Source organism: Gymnogyps californianus, chromosome 5, assembly GCF_018139145.2.
Source record: "Gymnogyps californianus isolate 813 chromosome 5, ASM1813914v2, whole genome shotgun sequence".
NCBI lineage: Eukaryota > Metazoa > Chordata > Aves > Accipitriformes > Cathartidae > Gymnogyps > Gymnogyps californianus.
Window position 1 is genome coordinate 3,271,248 of NC_059475.1, and position 18,662 is coordinate 3,289,909.

Here is an 18,662-nt window from a genome sequence, read left to right on the forward strand (position 1 = left end):
ATGGGAAGCAGCATAGAACAAGTTGTGAATTTTCTATGTCAAGGCTGTGCTACGACTGAGTTACATCAAGAAAAAAATTCCTTCGTATTTTAAATAACAGTATGCATATTATCACAAAATGTATTTTTATTTAAAGTGTGTACAACTTCTTTTAAGAATTATACTAAAAGAGACTTCTCCTGTTGACTAAGAGTTGCCTGCCTCTAGTTAGAAAGTGATTGGCTAAACAACCATTTCTGGTTTATAAAGTTGGACTACTTCATGTCAGGCATATGTTACATTTCCTCCCACAGTAAGGGAACATTTACTTCTATTATAGGCTATAAAAATCACTACACACTACACAAATTTTAGAACTGTTTTAGCTTAGAACGAGTAATTCTCACACATGAAACTAAAGATGCTTGGATACACGTATAATAACTTAAAAATCCACAATTAATAGGGACAACAGCCCTGCTGCACCATGATCAAGTGCACTAAAATGCTCAAAACCATTTCCCCTCCCCAGTAAACTGTCTCATCTTCATTTCCAGGGTAAAACTCTGTACAATGCACTCCTCCAGTTACTGAAAAACAAATCACTAACAATAGCACATTACAGATGATATTTATCTTCCTAAAAGCAAAGTGCTTCAGTACAGTATGAACATTAATTATTTCCATTAGTTTTATGCTGAGCAAAATGTACTTTATCTTATTTCAAATTACAACCTGTCGATGCATGGAGTCTTTAGTGGCAATTTCATTTTCAAGTTTATCATTGAGGTCATGCACAGATGTAGCTTCACGTTGTGCAGCGAGGTAGCGTTTCTCAAGAGTTGTAATTCTCTCTTCCATGTCTTCCTTTTGGGCCATAGTCTATGCAAGACACAAGACAGAATTTAGACTATAAGGGATAATTATTTAGTGAACAAACTGGGGGGGGGGGGCCACAAACAAAAAATAATAATAATTTTAGGAAAAAAAATCAGATCTACTGTTATTTCTCTCAGTAAAAAATGAACAAAGAATAGTTTCACTTAGGCTTATAAGTTCAATGGCTTTTTTTTTTTTTAAAGGTGAATGCTTAAGACGACTAGTCTATTATATTACACCACAGACCTGCTACGTACCTTTTCAGTGGCACAAACACAGCAAATCTTTACTTCCTGGGGACAGTCAGAGAGTGTTCTTGGATTTAACTAAGCTCCCTTTCTATTTAATAAGGACACAGTACACTGCAATACATCGGACCTTGGAGATTAGTGACTGATCAGTAACAGGAACTGTCAATCACACCACTGAAATTAAAGTGATTCCTCAACCACGTGCATCTTTAAAACTAAAAAATTTTAACTTCATGAATAAGCTTAGCATTTATGACAAGATCAAGCATCTTTTCAAGAACATGTTGAAGTTCACAATGCTAAATCTCTAATTTAATATATTGATGAAGTATCTAGTCAGTCATAGATTTATTCTGAAGACAAATTTTCTTAAGCAACTGGTCTTTTAAACAAAAGATAGCACCATCACACCCTAAACAATTTTCTTCTCACCTATCAAACCAAAGACATTCAAAAGCATAAAGGTGTAACTGAGCACCAATAACACCGGAATTTTATAAAGCAGTTGCATTTGTGACTACCCAAATTTTGAAAGTTTATTCCTCACCTCTCGTACATCTCTCTGTAACTTTGTATTCATTTCTTCAGATTTTATTAAGTCTTTTCTAGCTGTGTCAAGATCTTCTTCCAGCTCTGTTACTCTGCTAGACAAAGCAGTAAGACGTTCTTTCATTTGTGTCTGCTCTTTGTTTTGCTTATCTATGATGTCTTGGAGTTCAATCACTTTAGCAAGGTTTTCATCATGGCATAAAGAACCATCAGAGGATCGCTATCAAACAAGAAAAAAAACCACAGTATTTGCATGTTACACAGAAATTTGAAAAACAAACTGTTACTTACCCGTAAACATCCCTCCCCCAAGATATTTTTATTAATGGATAGATTGCAAAAATTGAAATTATGGTAACTGAGACTTTTTAATTAAGTCATCACTCAAAAATCTTTAATTATAGTTTAAAATTAAAATATTACAGTTAATGATTAAAAATCAGACATCGGGTAAAAAAAGTAAACAGCTGTACCTTCCCATTTGTAGTTGGTGTATTTTCTTGTTCATGATTTATATCCAGCATCCCATCTGGAATTGTTTTCTTCTGATTATTTTGCTCTTTCAGAATCATTAACTAAAAGAAAACAGAAGTTTATATACATGTTTCAAGTCAATTCCTTTCTCACTAATAATATAAGGAACAGCTGCAAAAGCAAAGGAGCAAAACAACAATTACTGATTCTACTGCAAGGTATGTATTAATAAAATATGGCACAGGCACTCAAAAACTTACGCCACTGCAACCTAAAAATTCTTACTTTAAAGCCACAAGAACTCTTTGTTGTTTTGTTGGGTTTGGGGGAGTTGGAGGGGATGGGCGGGGGGTTGGGGTTTGGGTTTTTTTTTTCCCTTTCCTGCCCTTTCAAAGTGACTAAGTTAAAAATGATAGTTATCCTATTTGGCAAAAAGTCAAAAACAAGAAGTGAAAGAGAACCTTAATAACTGAATAAACTACTGTGTACAAATATTGACTAAAACACCCACAATGCACACATGAAGACTTCTTTTAAAAAAAGAAACCTACCTCTTTATGCGTAGTACCTAGTTCTTCTTCCAATAAGCTACATCTTTCAAGTGCTACTCGTAACCTCTCCCTTACCTGAAAGAGTAATTTCAAGTAATTTGAAATCATTCAAATTAAAAAGAAATCAATTTCACTTATTGCCATGCTGCCATGCTCTTTCAGATAATAAATGACACTATTTCCATTACACTTAGAGACCTGCTTAATCTTGAGTCAGTACTAGTTACAACATATGCTACAAAAACCTTCTAGAGAAACAATGCATACCTTAAAATCTAGCTTTTCCTTTTTTGTCATAAGCAAATCATATCTCAACATGACCTGTACATTTAGGCAAGAATTAAACATATCCAGAATTTGCTTATCCTTTTGTAAGGCACAGAGTGTGTAAATAAGCAAAAGCATACAACACTGAAGAAGAGACAGAATTCTACTTAAAATAATTTACCAGACTTTATATACAAGGGTCAGAAAAGTTAGGCAAACTGTGAGTTGGCAGCAAAATTCACAGTAAACTTTACCACTTGCATATCCTGCTGCCAACATCAGGAACAACTAAAGCACGGAGTTCCTTTAGTTCAGCTTTATTTTATATCACAGTTTAAGCAGATTCCTCTCCTCCTGTTCTCTCTAGTCCATTTCTTGTATTACATAATCAAAAGGCTAAATCCTGATATTATACAGGTAAGCAAATGTACACATTCCTACAACAGATATATTGCCCCTGAACCATGCTTAGTTTACATTAGCACAGTTAACGAAGTACTAGAGTAAAGTACAGCACCTTGCTTTAGTGCAACATATTAATTTAGGAGAGCAGTTACTGATGCAGTTACAGCAAAGCCACTATCTTAATACAGAGAAAGTTCAGAGACTTCTACAACTTTAGTACAAACAACTGCATGGTCCACACAAAAGAAATAGGGGACAGGATGAGAAGATGTTAGCTACCATATTCTCATTACCTTTTCATCAAGGGCTTTATGGTGTTCAAATAAAGATTTTAGTGCTTTGAGAACTTCTACTTCACTAGAAACTCCTGCTGGAGACTGAGCTTGTCTCTTTACAACAGTCATTCTGAGAGATCGCTCATGCCTGGAGACAAGACACTCCAAATGTTCCAGTAATAGCTAAAACAAAAAAAAGGAACAACATTTATTCCTCTTCTGTACAGCTGCAGAAAACTTTGCCTCCTAAAACATCAAAGTTTGAGTTCTAAACTTCAAATCTGAGAGCCAAAGAGTACTGCATCAAGCATAAGGACCTGTTTTTAACATTCCACCCGTGTTAGAAGTTAGATCAGAGCTAACGTATTTCCTACCTCTCTCTTTCAGTCCAGTTTTTAAATGAGGTTTCTACTTAACCAGGTCTTTTCAGTATTGCCACCAATCTGAGGAACTGCATGCTTGTCAGAAGGATACACACAGGAAATGCTCTAAATTGGAGAGCCACTGTTCTGCTGGCAGCAGTGTACGCCGCTGGAACAGATCACTACGCCTTGTCCACTCTATTCCTCTGATCTCGGGTGTTGTATGATGACAAAACTTTAACAAGAAAGCTGAATGACAGATAGCAGTGCAGCCTTACAAGTGTCCTGGTTTCAGCTGGGATAGAGTTAATTTTCTTCCTAGTAGCTGGGATAGTGCTGTGTTTTGGATTTAGTAGGAAAATAATGTTGATAACACACTGATGTTTTTAGTTGTTGCTAAGTAGTGTTTCTACTAAGTCAAGGATTTTTCAGCTTCTCATGCCCAGCCAGCAAGAAGGCTGGAGGGGCACAAGAAGCTGGGAGGGGACACCATCAGGACAGCTGACCCAAACTGGCCAAAGGGATATTCCATACCATATGACATCATGCCCAGTATATAAACTGGGGGAGCTGGCTGGGAGGGGCGGATCGCGGCTCGGGAACTAACTGGGCATCGGTCGGCAAGTGGTGAGCAATTGCCTTGTGCATCATTTGTTTTGTATATTCTAATTCTTTTAGTATTATTGTCATATTATTATTATTATCATTATTTTTCCTTCCTTTCTGTCCTACTAAACTGTCTTTATCTCAACCCATGAGGTTTTTTTCCCCCCCCTATTCTCTCCCCCATCCCACTGGGTGGGGGGAGTGAGCGAGCGGCTGTGTGGTGCTTCATGGCCAGCTGGGGTTAAACCACGACACAAGCTTTTCCTGATTCTGCACAGCAGCATTTGGAGCTGTGCATAAGCTTCCAAACTTTCTTAATCAACACACATTCACACTTCCAGGGGGATTCACGTGCAAATATCAGGGAAAAAATACTTTCAGCTTTTCAAATTCAACATTCAATATTTTTCTCCATGTAGTTGGATGCTTTAACAATGGTGATCTTGGAGAAGACAAGGAACTAACCCTTGTATTATTTCTTTCCGCTTTCAGTTCAGCGATTTCTTCTTCCCTTTCAAGCAGCTGCTCCCTGCATACATTTAGCTCTTTTGTAAGCGCTGCGAATTCCTGAAATAAACCAGACAGAAATATAAGCACATCAAATATCAGGATATAGTGAAGTGGATTCATATGAACACTTGGCATGATTTCTTGAAGTATTGATTTCAGATATCTAAAGACAATACAATTGTACAGTCATGCTAAGCAGGCTTAAGTTCAAACACTTAAAACTGTTACACTGTCAACTGTAAAGAGAAAAGATGTTTGACCAGTACTTTTGAGAATTCGTTTGTGTCTCAAGGCAATTATCTGAGTTGGGGTATCCCTGGTAAGCAAAGGCAAAAAACTATTTCTAATGCACTTTGTTATTGTTTCAAAAAGTTGTGTTTTTTTAAATGACTGCTGAGGGAGACATGAAAAAACAGAGCACTAAGCACAGGAAAAAACAGAAGCCAGGAAAACATGTCAAATTTCAAGTCAGTATTTAATTGTGAGAGACAATGCATAACCTAGCATCTACCAGAATAGACAGGTTCATAGTAATAGAGCATTTCTGAAGCTTCACCACTGGAGGACTTAGACCTTGACTGGTATTTGTCTACTTAAGCTACATACAGGGATTTCATTTACACCTACTTCAAAAATCTCACAAAATGGAACTGAAACAGTCCTTTCCCTATAGTCCTGCTAGAAATCTCAGAGGATTTGAATCAGAATTTTCTAAAAGCCAAGCCCTTGGGCTCAAAGCCCTCAAAAGGCCTTCCCTTCAAATTCAATAAAGTTTTCACTAAACAAAACTCAACCAAAGTGAAATAGCACAGAGAGTAAAAAGTCATCAGGGAACAGGATTAAGCTAACTCACAGCAGTTACTGCATGTTTATTACTACTGTGAACATTGAGACTAGTCAATATTAAAGAATGTATTTCTACATTTTTGTGTTTCTGTCAGGAAGATAACGATTGTACTGAATATCTGAAAGCACCAGTGCCTCTTAAACCATTTCCACTCTCCATCAACAGCCTCACTAAAAATACCCAACATAAAAGGCATTTAAACATTGTATCAACTCACTGAGCATACTCTGTATAGAATAAAAGATACAACTATACACCACATTTATAAGCAAATACCGACATAACCTTACCTACCTGCTTACTCTGGCAAAATTTAAGTTGTAATCTGAACCACATTAGAAATTATTATTAACAGTAAGCACAAATGTGAACAAGTCCATGCTTTAGAAGGAGGCTTTGTAGGAAACGGGGGAAAAAACCCTCATGTCATCAGCGCAACTTAGGATGTGAAAATAAATACACATCGGTCACTCCAATGGCCAGTGAACACTTCAGAAGCACTTGTATAAGAAAACATTGAAACGCTAGTAAATAAATTAGTCTATTGTCCAAAATAAGGGACACACTCTAATAAACAAGAGTCTTGTCTAATAAACAGTAGATTAGTACAGCTGAACTGGCGATGATCAAGACAAGATGAACAAGACCAATGGCTAACTAAGAACAACATATTGTGGAAACACACTGTGTGCACAAACGCTGCTTGTCTAAATTTTCTGAACTCTGCAAGATATACTGCTTAATAGACAGTAGCTGCATATCAAGTAAAAGCTTAAGATGGAGCTGTTTTGCAGTAAAATTCAGTGTGACAGAAAACACATGCTTAAAAACAAAAGGACACATCAACTAACTATACTAGCACATCTGCAAATTCTAACATGCAGCTAAAATAATGAGACATAGTCAAAAGACACTGTCTGCAAATTCCAAGATCAATTTGGTAAACTTTATTCTAAAACATACACGTGACTGAAAAGACAAAAAATACTGTTGTGCAACACACACCTACAGTGAACTCCTTTGGAATTACTAATGTATTAGGCTTTTCAAAGTTGCTATGAAAAAGATAGTAATACCACCATCACAGCTGCAGAATCCATCTCCATAATCCCTCTTCCTAAATAAAAATCTGCTCATTGGAAAAAAGATTCAGTATAGTTCCCTTAGCTAATCAGCAAATGACTGCAAAAAAGCCTTAATTTCTTTTTCTTTTTCAATTGCCAAAAAAAAAATTTATTTCTTTAACATACTTAATAATTATGCCCACATAAATATTTCACTGCAGTATTTCATTTGCACCCTTAAAAAAAAAAAAAACTGGCCTGTTATTTTCAAGTAAAAGTCCCTGGAAATACACTTACTAAAACAACCTGGTCTGTGTATAGCTACTGGAACTTTTAAACACACAAAACAAACTACAAAAGCTTCCCGAGTGCAAGGTAAACCAAGAAAGGAAAAAACCTACTTCAAGCTTCACAGAAGCTGACAAAAAAAATTGACTCTACTATGAGCTTTCCCTGCAGAACGCTCCTTTGTGTCCGAACTTCTCCTGTACCTTCAACATCCCACCCGTGGGAGCTTCCAAGACTCCCAGGCAATTGACAGCACACATCCCTTCTGCTCCGATACAAGCTTAGGTAAACCAGAACGTGGTTCCAAAGTTGCAGTTTTTCACAGGCCCTCCCTACTTATCTTTATGCATTTGATAATTAAGTACTACTGAAACTCCTAGAAGTACTAATAGACTCAAAGTATTCGCAAAAGAGCTTGATATGAACTTATTTGCTTGGTGGGGTTTTTGCCCTTTTCAAAATAATTTCAAAAACCCTCAAAATGCCAACATCAAAATTTACAAGCATCGACGTTACACAATTCTCCAAAGGACATTGGACTGACATGGAACATTCTATATTTTTCCAGTCTTTACCTCAAGTCTTGAGAATAGGATAAAGAAAGCAGTAAAGACTACCAGACACTTTCGTCATCCTTTCTTAACTTAAAATCACTGGATAGCATTAATATGCATTTTCTTATCTAAGACATGTATAAGCTTCATCTTGTGTATTTGAAAGGAAGGCTATTCACTCTTCAAATGATTATAGTATACACAGTTCTATTCCATTGCAAATTTCTGTGCAAATATAAATTGTAGCACAAATATATCACAATTATGACATGAACCATCACACTGTCAGATGACCCAAAAAAGAACAACACACACAGGAATTTATATTGCTGCTGCATAAACAGACTGACACGTATTTCTGGCATTGCATAATACCTCCATTGCTGTTTGTTTTGACAAAATATAGTTGCTTTGAGTTCCATAAGCTGCCTAATAAAGAACACTTGAATGTCCTTAGTTTCAGTTGACACTGCCAAAAGACATGTCCTTTCTAGTTTTAACACTTACCTTCAACAGTAGACAATTCGTGATTTCCTCAAGCAGTTTAAAGGAGAGAAACTATTCGCAACTTTATCATCTCAAAAAAGTTTCAGTTGTCTCAATTTCTTCCTTGGCATTAGATAAATGTACAGAAAGAATTAGAGGAAAAAGAAAAATCCTGAGAAACTTTTCTACTTATCCACAAAGCTGTATTACTTTTCTGTGATTAAGGAGAAGATTGAGAACATCAGAACGAAGTTCTGCTCTGCTTCTGGTTGCCATCAAAATAATAAATACCCAACTCTGAGGACTGACAAGAATGGGACACAGAATAACCACTTTAGAGCACTTCGAATAATCAGTCAGACAGTGCCGAATATACTAGGTAAATATCCCCTGTTGATTAGAACATACGGACAAACACTCATACTCTATACTAAACTGAAACTTTTACTGAAGAAAAGTAACTTTCTGAACCAACTGAATCATTCCAAATATGACACTCTCACTGCCAGAAACAAACACTCTCAATAAAAAGCTAAATTGAGCAAGTAAGTTTGTTGTTGTTGTTCAGCAATACATTTTCTGGGGTTTTTTTGTCCACAAGCTCCATGATTTTTTAAAGCAATAGCATTTCTTCTACATAAACCTTCAGAACTGACCTTCAACCTTTAGTATTTTAGAGGCTAGAACATAAACAACCTTCCAAAAGTTGGATCAGCTAGTGTCTAGCTGTCAAGCCCATACATTTCTGATGTCTGAGCCGACAGCCATTTGGTTACTTGCGAGATCTCGGTCCAGGAACATTACAGCTTTCAGGGAACAGGTTCTCTTCATGTTTATTACAAGCATAATTTATAGGTTCCACAGATAATAGTGCATCACAAACCAATAAGTGCTACATGACAGGAAATACAGAGGTAATCCCTGAAAGTCTATTAACATAAGCTGTGTATTAGGGATGCTCTAAAGACAAAGCAAATTTATTCCACATTAAAACACAACACCACTCTTGAGTGCATAAAGAATCATGGATTACAGGCAACAACATAACCAGAAAACTTATTTAAAGGATGAAAAGATATAAAAAGAGAAACATATTTTAAATTCAAAGAAAATACTATTAAATACTCTTAAAGTAGTATCTTCTGGCAACACAAGGATGAAGATGCAACTGCTGCATCTTTAGGAACATCTCTGCCAGAAATATCAGAGTGGAATTTATCTGTTTAATCTCCAAGTAATATTTTGTTTTACTGTTACCATTCTGTTCTGTAGCCTGCATATCAAACAACCCACTCAAAAACCTGAGAAGCTGAAGAGAGCATGAGAAGAACAACTGGGGAAAGTGCAGGCCATCACGGATGAGAAACCAGTGGACTCTGAGATAAGTTTCCATCATGTTATTTATACTACGTATAAACCACAATTATTCCAAATGACGCATGCATGAAAATGACAAATATACAGTCTTAAACAAAACAATCAAAGAAAACTTAAGTATCTAAGCTTAACAGGGTATTTCATAGCCACTTCATTTTAAACCTACGAGTTTTAGGTAGCACAGTTACCAATATCCCCAATATATTTGGAAGTTCCTAGCAAGCAAATTTTTGTACCTAATAAGTCACACCAGTTTAGTTTGTGGGTTTAAGCTAACACTCAGAATTATGAAATAGTTCAAGGGTATTTAGAGTTAAAACTGAAAAGAATTGACATGTTTTAATCATTAAATCCAGCCTTCCAAGAAAACAGTTACACACACTTTAAAAACAACAAATCCAGAAGAAACAACCACCAACACAAATTGTGCTTTGCCTGTTCCATGTAATAAATCAGATTGCTTTCAACCCTTCCATATCTCTGGCATGTGCTAATGGGAAAGAAAAATCAGCCTAGAGTGCGTAAAGAAAAATATTTTGCTTTTCACCTAGTGAAATTAATTTCCAGTAAGTATCAAGCAGCCTGGATTTTCTAACCTGGAAACATAAAACTTGTTTCAAGCATTAAGAGAATCAGCTCTATGAAATAAGTTTATCTTTTGTTCTCAAAAACCCCAACAACTTAAAAGGAAATGTAAGAAAATACTTAAAGTAATATTAAAATATGGTTATGTCAAACTCTTGCGTTTCAGAGCATTGAAAGCTTTTTCATGCTCCAAGTAGCTGTTTTTCCAACTAGAGCTAACTACCTGTCAGAGTGAAAATGCACAGTAGCTTATAATATAATTAATGTATCAACTTCCTTTCCTATTTCTGTTTATGCATAAGATGTTTTATAACTCAAAAGACCACTACCAAAACACAGGTGCAGATTTCTTTACTATTCAAAAAATTCTCACATTCCAACTAGTGGCATTGAGATATTTTAAAACATTTAATAGCACCTTTGGTCAACTCTCAAAAGTTTATATTTGCCTTGACTCAAAAAACGTATCTTTTTTTTCTCTAGCAAAAACTGTAACACTGCATGAAAACACTCAAGTGAATATTGCTGCTAGCTGACAGTCAGTGACTAATACTAAACCTGAGTAACTTTTTATCATTCCAGCCCTCTTTTTTAGTACGTTATTCGTCAAGCTTACTTCTTGGATTGACCTATCTAGGCTTTGTCATTAACACTGCTCAATCCTAAACAGGCAATTAAGTTTTAAAGTGTTTACAGTTGCATAATGTTATTGCTCTGGAATGAAACTCGCTGTTTCCAGTCCACTTTGGAACTGAAAGCAGAATCAACTGCCTAGCGTGTGACAAGCAATGAGCAAAAGAACTCTTAACTCACAGCCAATAGGTACCAAACATATGCCCAAGAGCAAAATGGAAAAGCTTATAGTAAGACCAAGTCTCCATGGTAATAAGTAGGTTTCCAGTTACCATCCTGAGTGAGTTGCCTGAATTTATGTGCAGCATTCAACTGAGCCTGAACTACAAAGCACTAAATCTGGACTTCATTGCTAGGAGCTTTCAGGAAGTGCTGCGTGTTGAAGTGCAAGAAAACATAAATGAAGAAGGGTGGTATGTGGCAGCTTTGCAAGAGGAATGCAGAAGTAACAGGAAAAGGTAGGTAGAGACACATCAGTTCCATGTTCTCCCTCCTGTAGCTCCCCTTCCCTGATCTAACACATTTCTGATAGACATGTCCTGTTTGAGGTGTGGGCGGTAAAAGTACCGGAACCCAAACATGGCTGCATCCAGCTTCTCACTCCTTGAAGGATCAGAGGTTTTCCTTTCACCACATTAATCAACGCTCAAACTTTATACACACTACAGAACAGTTTGGAAAGTGAGCCTGTAAACCCTAGTATACAGAGCAAAGCATAGCTCAAAGACAGGCAAACAGGAGCCACCTACACTCCAATCATTAACTACAGCCTGTATAAACCTCCCAGACTAGACCTATACTCTTGCATTTAATTTTCTCTAAACCCAGCACAAGAGCGCTGTTACGTATACAAGACTATGGGCAAAGCCTCACGCAAAAATGTATCTTTGTGCATCACTGGAGAGCCAACAGTCACTGATTACATACTGTACTTCGCACTGCAAGGTACACGTGCCAATCTCTGAGCATCTTCCAAGCTCCACCATTCATTAGACCTACATACAACACAGTGAATACAACAGTCATACATGCAACAAATGATATCTACAAGACTGTTTGCTGGTAATGGGCTGGAAGTCAAAACTAAGCCACAGCTGCATCCTACAATGTCTTTGTAGGTCTGTGAAATTAAGAAAAGAGAACATGAAGTTGTTAGAATAAGTCAGAAAATTTCATCCAGTTACTCCTCTTCCGGTCTAACAACTTGCAGTTTGCTAAGCATCTTCCTGTAGGGCAACTAGCCTTGCTCATCTTTGAAAGATTAAGAATCCATAATTTCTCCAGGTAGCTTGTTAATCTTTTCATCAACCTTAACAAATCATTGCCAGCATCTGAGGCTTGTTCAAAGTATGGTAGATCACATAGCGTGTATTTTCAGTTAACCAGAGTGGACACAACTCATTTTTACCACAGCCTTTTTAACATAGCCTTTTAAACTACTTTTAAAGCTACAGATGTGTGTCAAAGATTACATATCGAACCAGTGAACAACTATACCAAAGTACTTATTTTTTTCCCCCAGAGGCTTTCTCCAAATACTCAATTGGGGCGGGGGGGGGGGTACCCTGCAACTTAACAGAACGCACAGAGGATTAACAAGAAATGAACAAACTGAACATTATCCAGAAACACTAGTTTCTAGTTTTAACCTATTTTCTTCTCTTGTCTTTGCAAAATACTTTTACAATGTTGTTCCTACTCAGGTAACATTGTGAATCTTCTGAGTAAGAAGTCCAAAAGTAGAACCATTACAACAGCTGTAGACTAACAGCTGCCTAGCAGCAAGCATAGGAAATACAGAAGCACTCTTCAGACTTGCATGAAACTTAGGATCTATTCATATTCAATGGTGGCAGAAAATCTTCTTCCATCACACGGCTAGAATCTTTTCATTGTGGTGGTTATGCAAAGAGTTCCATCTTAGCTGCTCTTGGATGTACATGAATACGTCCCCTGAAAGGGCAGATATGGCACAAAAGTATTCAAAACCATACCAAGCTTGTTCAACTTCGAAAAAAATGTACAAGATCAGCTAAAATATGTATCAGGAAAACTTTAGTCATCATTGAAAAAACAGGCTTTTCAACTTGGGATGTGTCTGGCTACTTCATGCAGAACTGTGACTGTTGAGACTGGTCAACAACAGAGTAATCCTTTCCAATACTGTACCAGTCCAAGTACCAATATTCCAGAAGAATAGTTTACCTTAACACAGAAAAAAGTTTACAATACTTGGGGGGCGTTAGAAAAACAAATGCCTCTCAGTTACACTCTGAATCAGTGAATTCTAAAGGTTTCACAATATGAATTACCACATTCCTGCACCCCTAGCCTAGTCTATTTTGATTAGTAACTAATACAGTAAGTAGTAGCACAACTTCTTAGTTGTAGCTTTAGGCATCTCCATTTTTGGAGTCCATGTCAGTGAAGAAACCTACCCACACCCATACCCACTATGGCAAAAGGAGAATACAGTTGTACTTAATTAAAGAGGAAGAATCTTGCATTACCAGTTTGACAAGATATGGGACAAAACCAGTCTCCATCTTTAATATGACACTATAGAGATTTCATTGAAGTTTTTCCTCTCCACATGAAGCTGGTCAAGATTTCCTGGGATCCCATACAGGATTTCACAGCATACAATGCTCCTCAAAAATGCCAAACTGTAAAGCAACTGCACAATATGCTGAGAAAATTTAACAAGTTCAGTATTTTTCCTGGGACCCCCCATTATGGAGGCTAAGCAGCTACTACAAAAGCTATAGCAAGATCTTTTCAGTTGTAAACAACATTGAACTGTCAGTTTCCTTGGGCAAGGAAAAAAAAAAATGTATTTTCTTGTATATCAACTCTAAACATACTGCACTCATGAGAAATAGCACAACTCTGGCTCAGCTGACAGTTAATATTAAATTCCTATGACTTTTATGAATTAAAAATTATTTAATCCTAAATACTGCATTCTAGCATGTTTAAAAAATTAATCCTCACATGACTAATACTTCACTATTTTTTAGAAAGAGACCCAGGACAAGATCCATCACGCATGATTATTTCAGCGACAAGATACTTCTGCTTGCAAAAACTGTGAGCAGCAGCTGAGGCACTGCCCTGCCCTATTCTAATCATTCATCTTGGCCTCTAGTTGTCAGGTTTAGTTCTGTGGCTAGTAGTTGTAAAGTAGGTTTTTCACACTATGTTAAAAGGGAATGCTTGGGAATATCTGAATAAGGCTGGCCAAGCCACCCTCATTAAACAAGCATCAACATGTACTTCCCCCTCAGTGCTCTCCGATTTTATATATATATATTTATTTTTTTTGCCAAGTGATGAACACTTCAGTCTTACAATTTCAAACTTGTTTAAGCAAGTAATACTCAATGAGGACAGACACATGCCTTCAGCAGGAAATTCAACTTACAGGCTCTTTACATTTTATTTTTCTATTTCTTTGTACTCTGTCACCCCAGTTCACACGCTAAGTGAATTTACTGAGCTAACTGAAGCTAAATATATCTAAATCTGCAATATTCAGAATAAATGCAACTGGACCATTCCATGGAAAAGTTGTTCAATTTTTACAAATAAAGGCAACCCTAAAGCCCGTGCAAAAAGAGTATAGTCTCAGGTCTTACAACAGACAAGTCTGATATTTAAACACAGAAAAACTTAACTCAGCAACACAGATTAAGTGTCAAAGAGTTTTTTTATGGTTTTTTTTTAAGCTTTTTTTAATGTTCAAACTAATTTTTTGTCTGCCACAAAGGATATCCATAATCAACCGTTCCAAACTTCACAACTACCTGAACCCAAAAAGCACGTTACATCACAGAACAAAATCAGGGATATGAATAACAGAAAAAGGTAGGGAAGGGGTGGGGGGGGGGAAGAAGAGACGAAGACAGTCTGTTAATATGCTGTAACCAGTAACAAATTGGTGAGGAACCTGGTCTGAGGAGAGGAAGAAGCTCCTGTTCCACACTGGGCTACAAAGAGGGGAAAGATGATGCAACTGGGAAGCCCTGCAGCCTCCTACTCAGTTGAGAGAAAAGGCATGCTTGGCCCATTTCTCCTCTACTACCTCCCAGGACTTAATCTTTTATAACCATTGCACAAAATACAGAAGAGTGCTACACAGTCTCTAAAGCCTACAGTTCCAACAGGGGATCAGAGTTACACCAAGGTAAGTATCAGCACAAGTAAGATTACAGGAGGGGAAACGGACAGCTTCTTTCCTGCACGGACAAGCAGTGAAAGCTAAAGTCCTAAAAAGCTTTTTCATTTCCACTTTACATGAAATAAAGTAATTCCAGATTTCTTAAAACAAAGGCTCAGCTTTTGGAAGATAATGTTGTTGAACCACACCCTCAAAAGACATTCTGAAAACTCAAGCTGCATGTGCTAAAAGAAATAAACTACTAGATGCACCTGCCTCATGCTCTTCAACACAAAGCTAAAAGAATGTTATGACCTTCCAAGCCTTTTCTCCATGAACTACAAAAAGGTGATAATACTGCATTAAAAATATATTACTCAGGAATAAAAAAAAAAAAATTAAATATTCACAGTGGTATCCCAAGGCATCCCTGAAATTATCTAAACCAAACTTTTAGTCATTCACCCAAATACAATACGGCAAATAGAGAGATCTTTGAAGAGATATTCTGAAGTTAGCAGTTTACCTAAGACAGGCATAAACACGTACAAATCCCAACCAGATTCACCCATACATCCAAGACCACTCTCCATACATGCTCTGCTGTTCCAACCTTGGTCTCTCACGTGTAGAGTCACCCTTTATACCTATAATTAGATTATCTGAAGAACTTCTAGTACTACAGGTAACTCTCTGAACAACAGAATCCCATTTAAATTTTTAAATGGCCTTTGATTTGGGTCAAAAGTTTCTTTTAGTTTTGGGTTTCCAAATGAAAACACAAAAGGTAGCCCATGTCTTAAATCCTAGTAGAAGCAAGAGATTCAAGTGTGAGATGTCAGTCGGGACTTTAAATACGATACACAACAGAACCTTAAAGAATATAAAATTACACAGAGTAAATTCACAAGTCTTACTTAAGCACAAACTACAGTGAAAAGCACAGCTAGTAACAGAATTTAGGTCCAGTATTACTCATTCAGCAAGGTTAACGGAGACCCATGAACCCCACCATGTTACAGAGCACCATTTCAGCTAGCACATTTCTGTTTATGGATAGGAGTGCAAAGAAAAGGAGAGTTTTGACCATGACATTCTATTGGCAAAAGTACATATTGCTAAATTATTTTTGTGACAGGCTTACATAAGACATTTGAGAATCCACAACTCAAACCCTGCCATTGATCAAGACAGAAGTCCTTTCAGATGTGTACAGCAGAATTCCCTTTTCCCCCCTTTTCTTTTTTAAAGCAATTTTGATTTACACACTGAGAAAACCTTCATATCAAGCATTCTGTGAATCACACAATAAAACAAATAAGCAATTCCACTTTCAGATCTCTCTCCCTTTCAGTGGCTTGTTTCATGAATGCGCTTGAAAAATTCAGAAATAGTACTAAAGCAACTTAATAAAATTGGTTACTATCGACTGAGATAACCATGGATCCAGCAGCATTAAAATAACAGGAATTTATGATCCTCTTTATTGAATGAGCCCTCTCCACGTTAAAGTAAGGTTTAGCTTTTACACCAAGGATGTGGGCAGCCAAAATTCCTTTTCAAGTAATTCAAAATAAACACCATTTCTCATTACAGGAAATTGTCTATGTTGAGAAGACAATGATTAATAAACTTCACCAACTGCGAGGTAGTTTCTTTACATGAACATTCATAGTTAGATCTTTCAATTATACATCAAGCCAGTCTAAACTTTGTATAGGTCAACACAAAAATTCTTTGTTTAAACTGCACATCTTAAGGTGGCTTTGTTTTTTTTTAACTATGTAAACTATTCAGCTACCTAGGCTTATATAATTATATCCTCATACTGTGTGCTGTTCTGTAAATTTGAGATGGGAAAAAAAAAAATCTCACTTCTTTCGACAGTAAAGAGTTTATTCACCCGTGGTCTACATTCTTTACTCATTTTTATCAGATATTCTACCCTGCAATTCTTCATAAAAGGTGAATATGCATTTAAAAACAATGTTTCCCTACACATAATTTAAACTGAATGGAACCAAATTCGATATGTATTTATATGGGAGGTAGGATAAAAAAAAACAAGCACTGTGCTTCAGAATATTTCTAGACAATTAGATGTGAAACAGAATTAGATACCAAACTCTACCATGTACTAGCAATAGGAGTAAGGCACAACACAGCATGGCTCAGAGGATACCCAAATAAGAGACTACTGTTCTACAGAGGGGGAAAAAGTAAAAAAAAATTTAAAAAGTAATCAAAGGCTGCGCATTTTCCTATCGCAACAAACAGAAAACACCTGCTTATTTTCCAGGCAGAAGTTCTTTTTTCTCCTCAACAAAGCCAGGAGAACGTGCGTATCAAATTTTGCAAGCTTTTTTCCACATGGCCCTTTAAACAAGTGATGGTCCTTGTTTAAGATCTGTCCTGAAGATATCTCATTATGCCTAATACTGGTACTGTAAGGATCTTTTCATTAAGGAAACTTCATAGAAGTTCTAAAACAAAATACTATTTTTAAACATTTATATTTCCAAACACATAAGCATAAAACAGATTAACTACACCAAAAGATATGTTGACTGTTCTTATTCGTATGTACCCATCAAAAGTCATAGTATATATATTTCAGATGCAACCAATATTATATTCCCATCAAGATTTTCACTATCATCCTCAAAAACCATATCCTGAGTAGACACGAACATAAACACATGAGCAAAGTTCCAGGCTGGCCACTGTGGAATAGCAGAAGAGAAGCAACAAAGCTGTTCTTAAAAATGTTACAGCTCTAGCCACTGTAGGAACAGGCCACAGAGCCTTGTCGTGCCGATGAGAAGAAAAGGAGCTGATTTTCAGTAGAGCTGATATGAAACCCAAGGTAAAGTCTGAAATAGATAAAGGTCACAGGCAAAAAACAAGTTAACCAACTATTCACATCAATTTATAAAGAATCTAAGGAAAACACCACATCAGAATGAAACTATTAACTTTAACAAGTACTGTAATCACAGTACTCCAATTCTGAATATATGAACTGGGAGAGTAATCTCCTCAGGTGACCTACAGGTATGTACTCAGCTCACTACACAATTATCTGGAGCTTACAAAATGCAGGAACAGTATTTCCATGCACTCCTGGGAAAAAGTCAACTTGAATAAAAAACTCACTCCACTCAACAGCAAAATAATAATTCTTCTTTGAGCCTGGAGAATGTGAAAACATTTTTCCTGGCAAGAATTGCCACACACTTCCCCATTTACACTTGGAGAATCCACAGGCAGGCTTCCAAAAAAATACACATTGAAAGTTATGAACACCCAGATTACCTGACACACACAATGCAAATTTTTCCCTTCTCACTATTTGTGGCTTGAGATCCATATGCGCAAAAGATTATGCTAAGTATTTTTTAATATATGTCAACAGATACCAGTCAGCCTTACAGACTTAAAGTGACTTAAGCTGCCTAAATTGCTAAAAGCAGCTTACATGAAGACCTCTATCATATTCCTTTAAAGCAGGAAAACTAAAAAAAGCAAAATTAAGTTGAAGTGTGAAGTATATTAATTGAG

General features: G+C 36.6%; 1 protein-coding gene across 1 annotated transcript in view; it reads right to left on the reverse strand.

Moving 5' to 3' along the window:
• The window catches only part of PPFIA1 (PTPRF interacting protein alpha 1), a 59,795-nt gene that overhangs the window by 33,138 nt on the left and 7,995 nt on the right, over positions 1-18,662 (reverse strand). Inside the window, exons 3-8 of the mRNA XM_050896951.1 lie at positions 5,064-5,165; positions 3,649-3,813; positions 2,684-2,758; positions 2,132-2,233; positions 1,657-1,878; positions 715-861 (exon numbers count right to left, since the gene is read on the reverse strand). Coding sequence (XP_050752908.1) covers positions 715-861; positions 1,657-1,878; positions 2,132-2,233; positions 2,684-2,758; positions 3,649-3,813; positions 5,064-5,165 — 813 coding nt within the window. The remainder of the gene's footprint in view (positions 1-714; positions 862-1,656; positions 1,879-2,131; positions 2,234-2,683; positions 2,759-3,648; positions 3,814-5,063; positions 5,166-18,662) is intronic.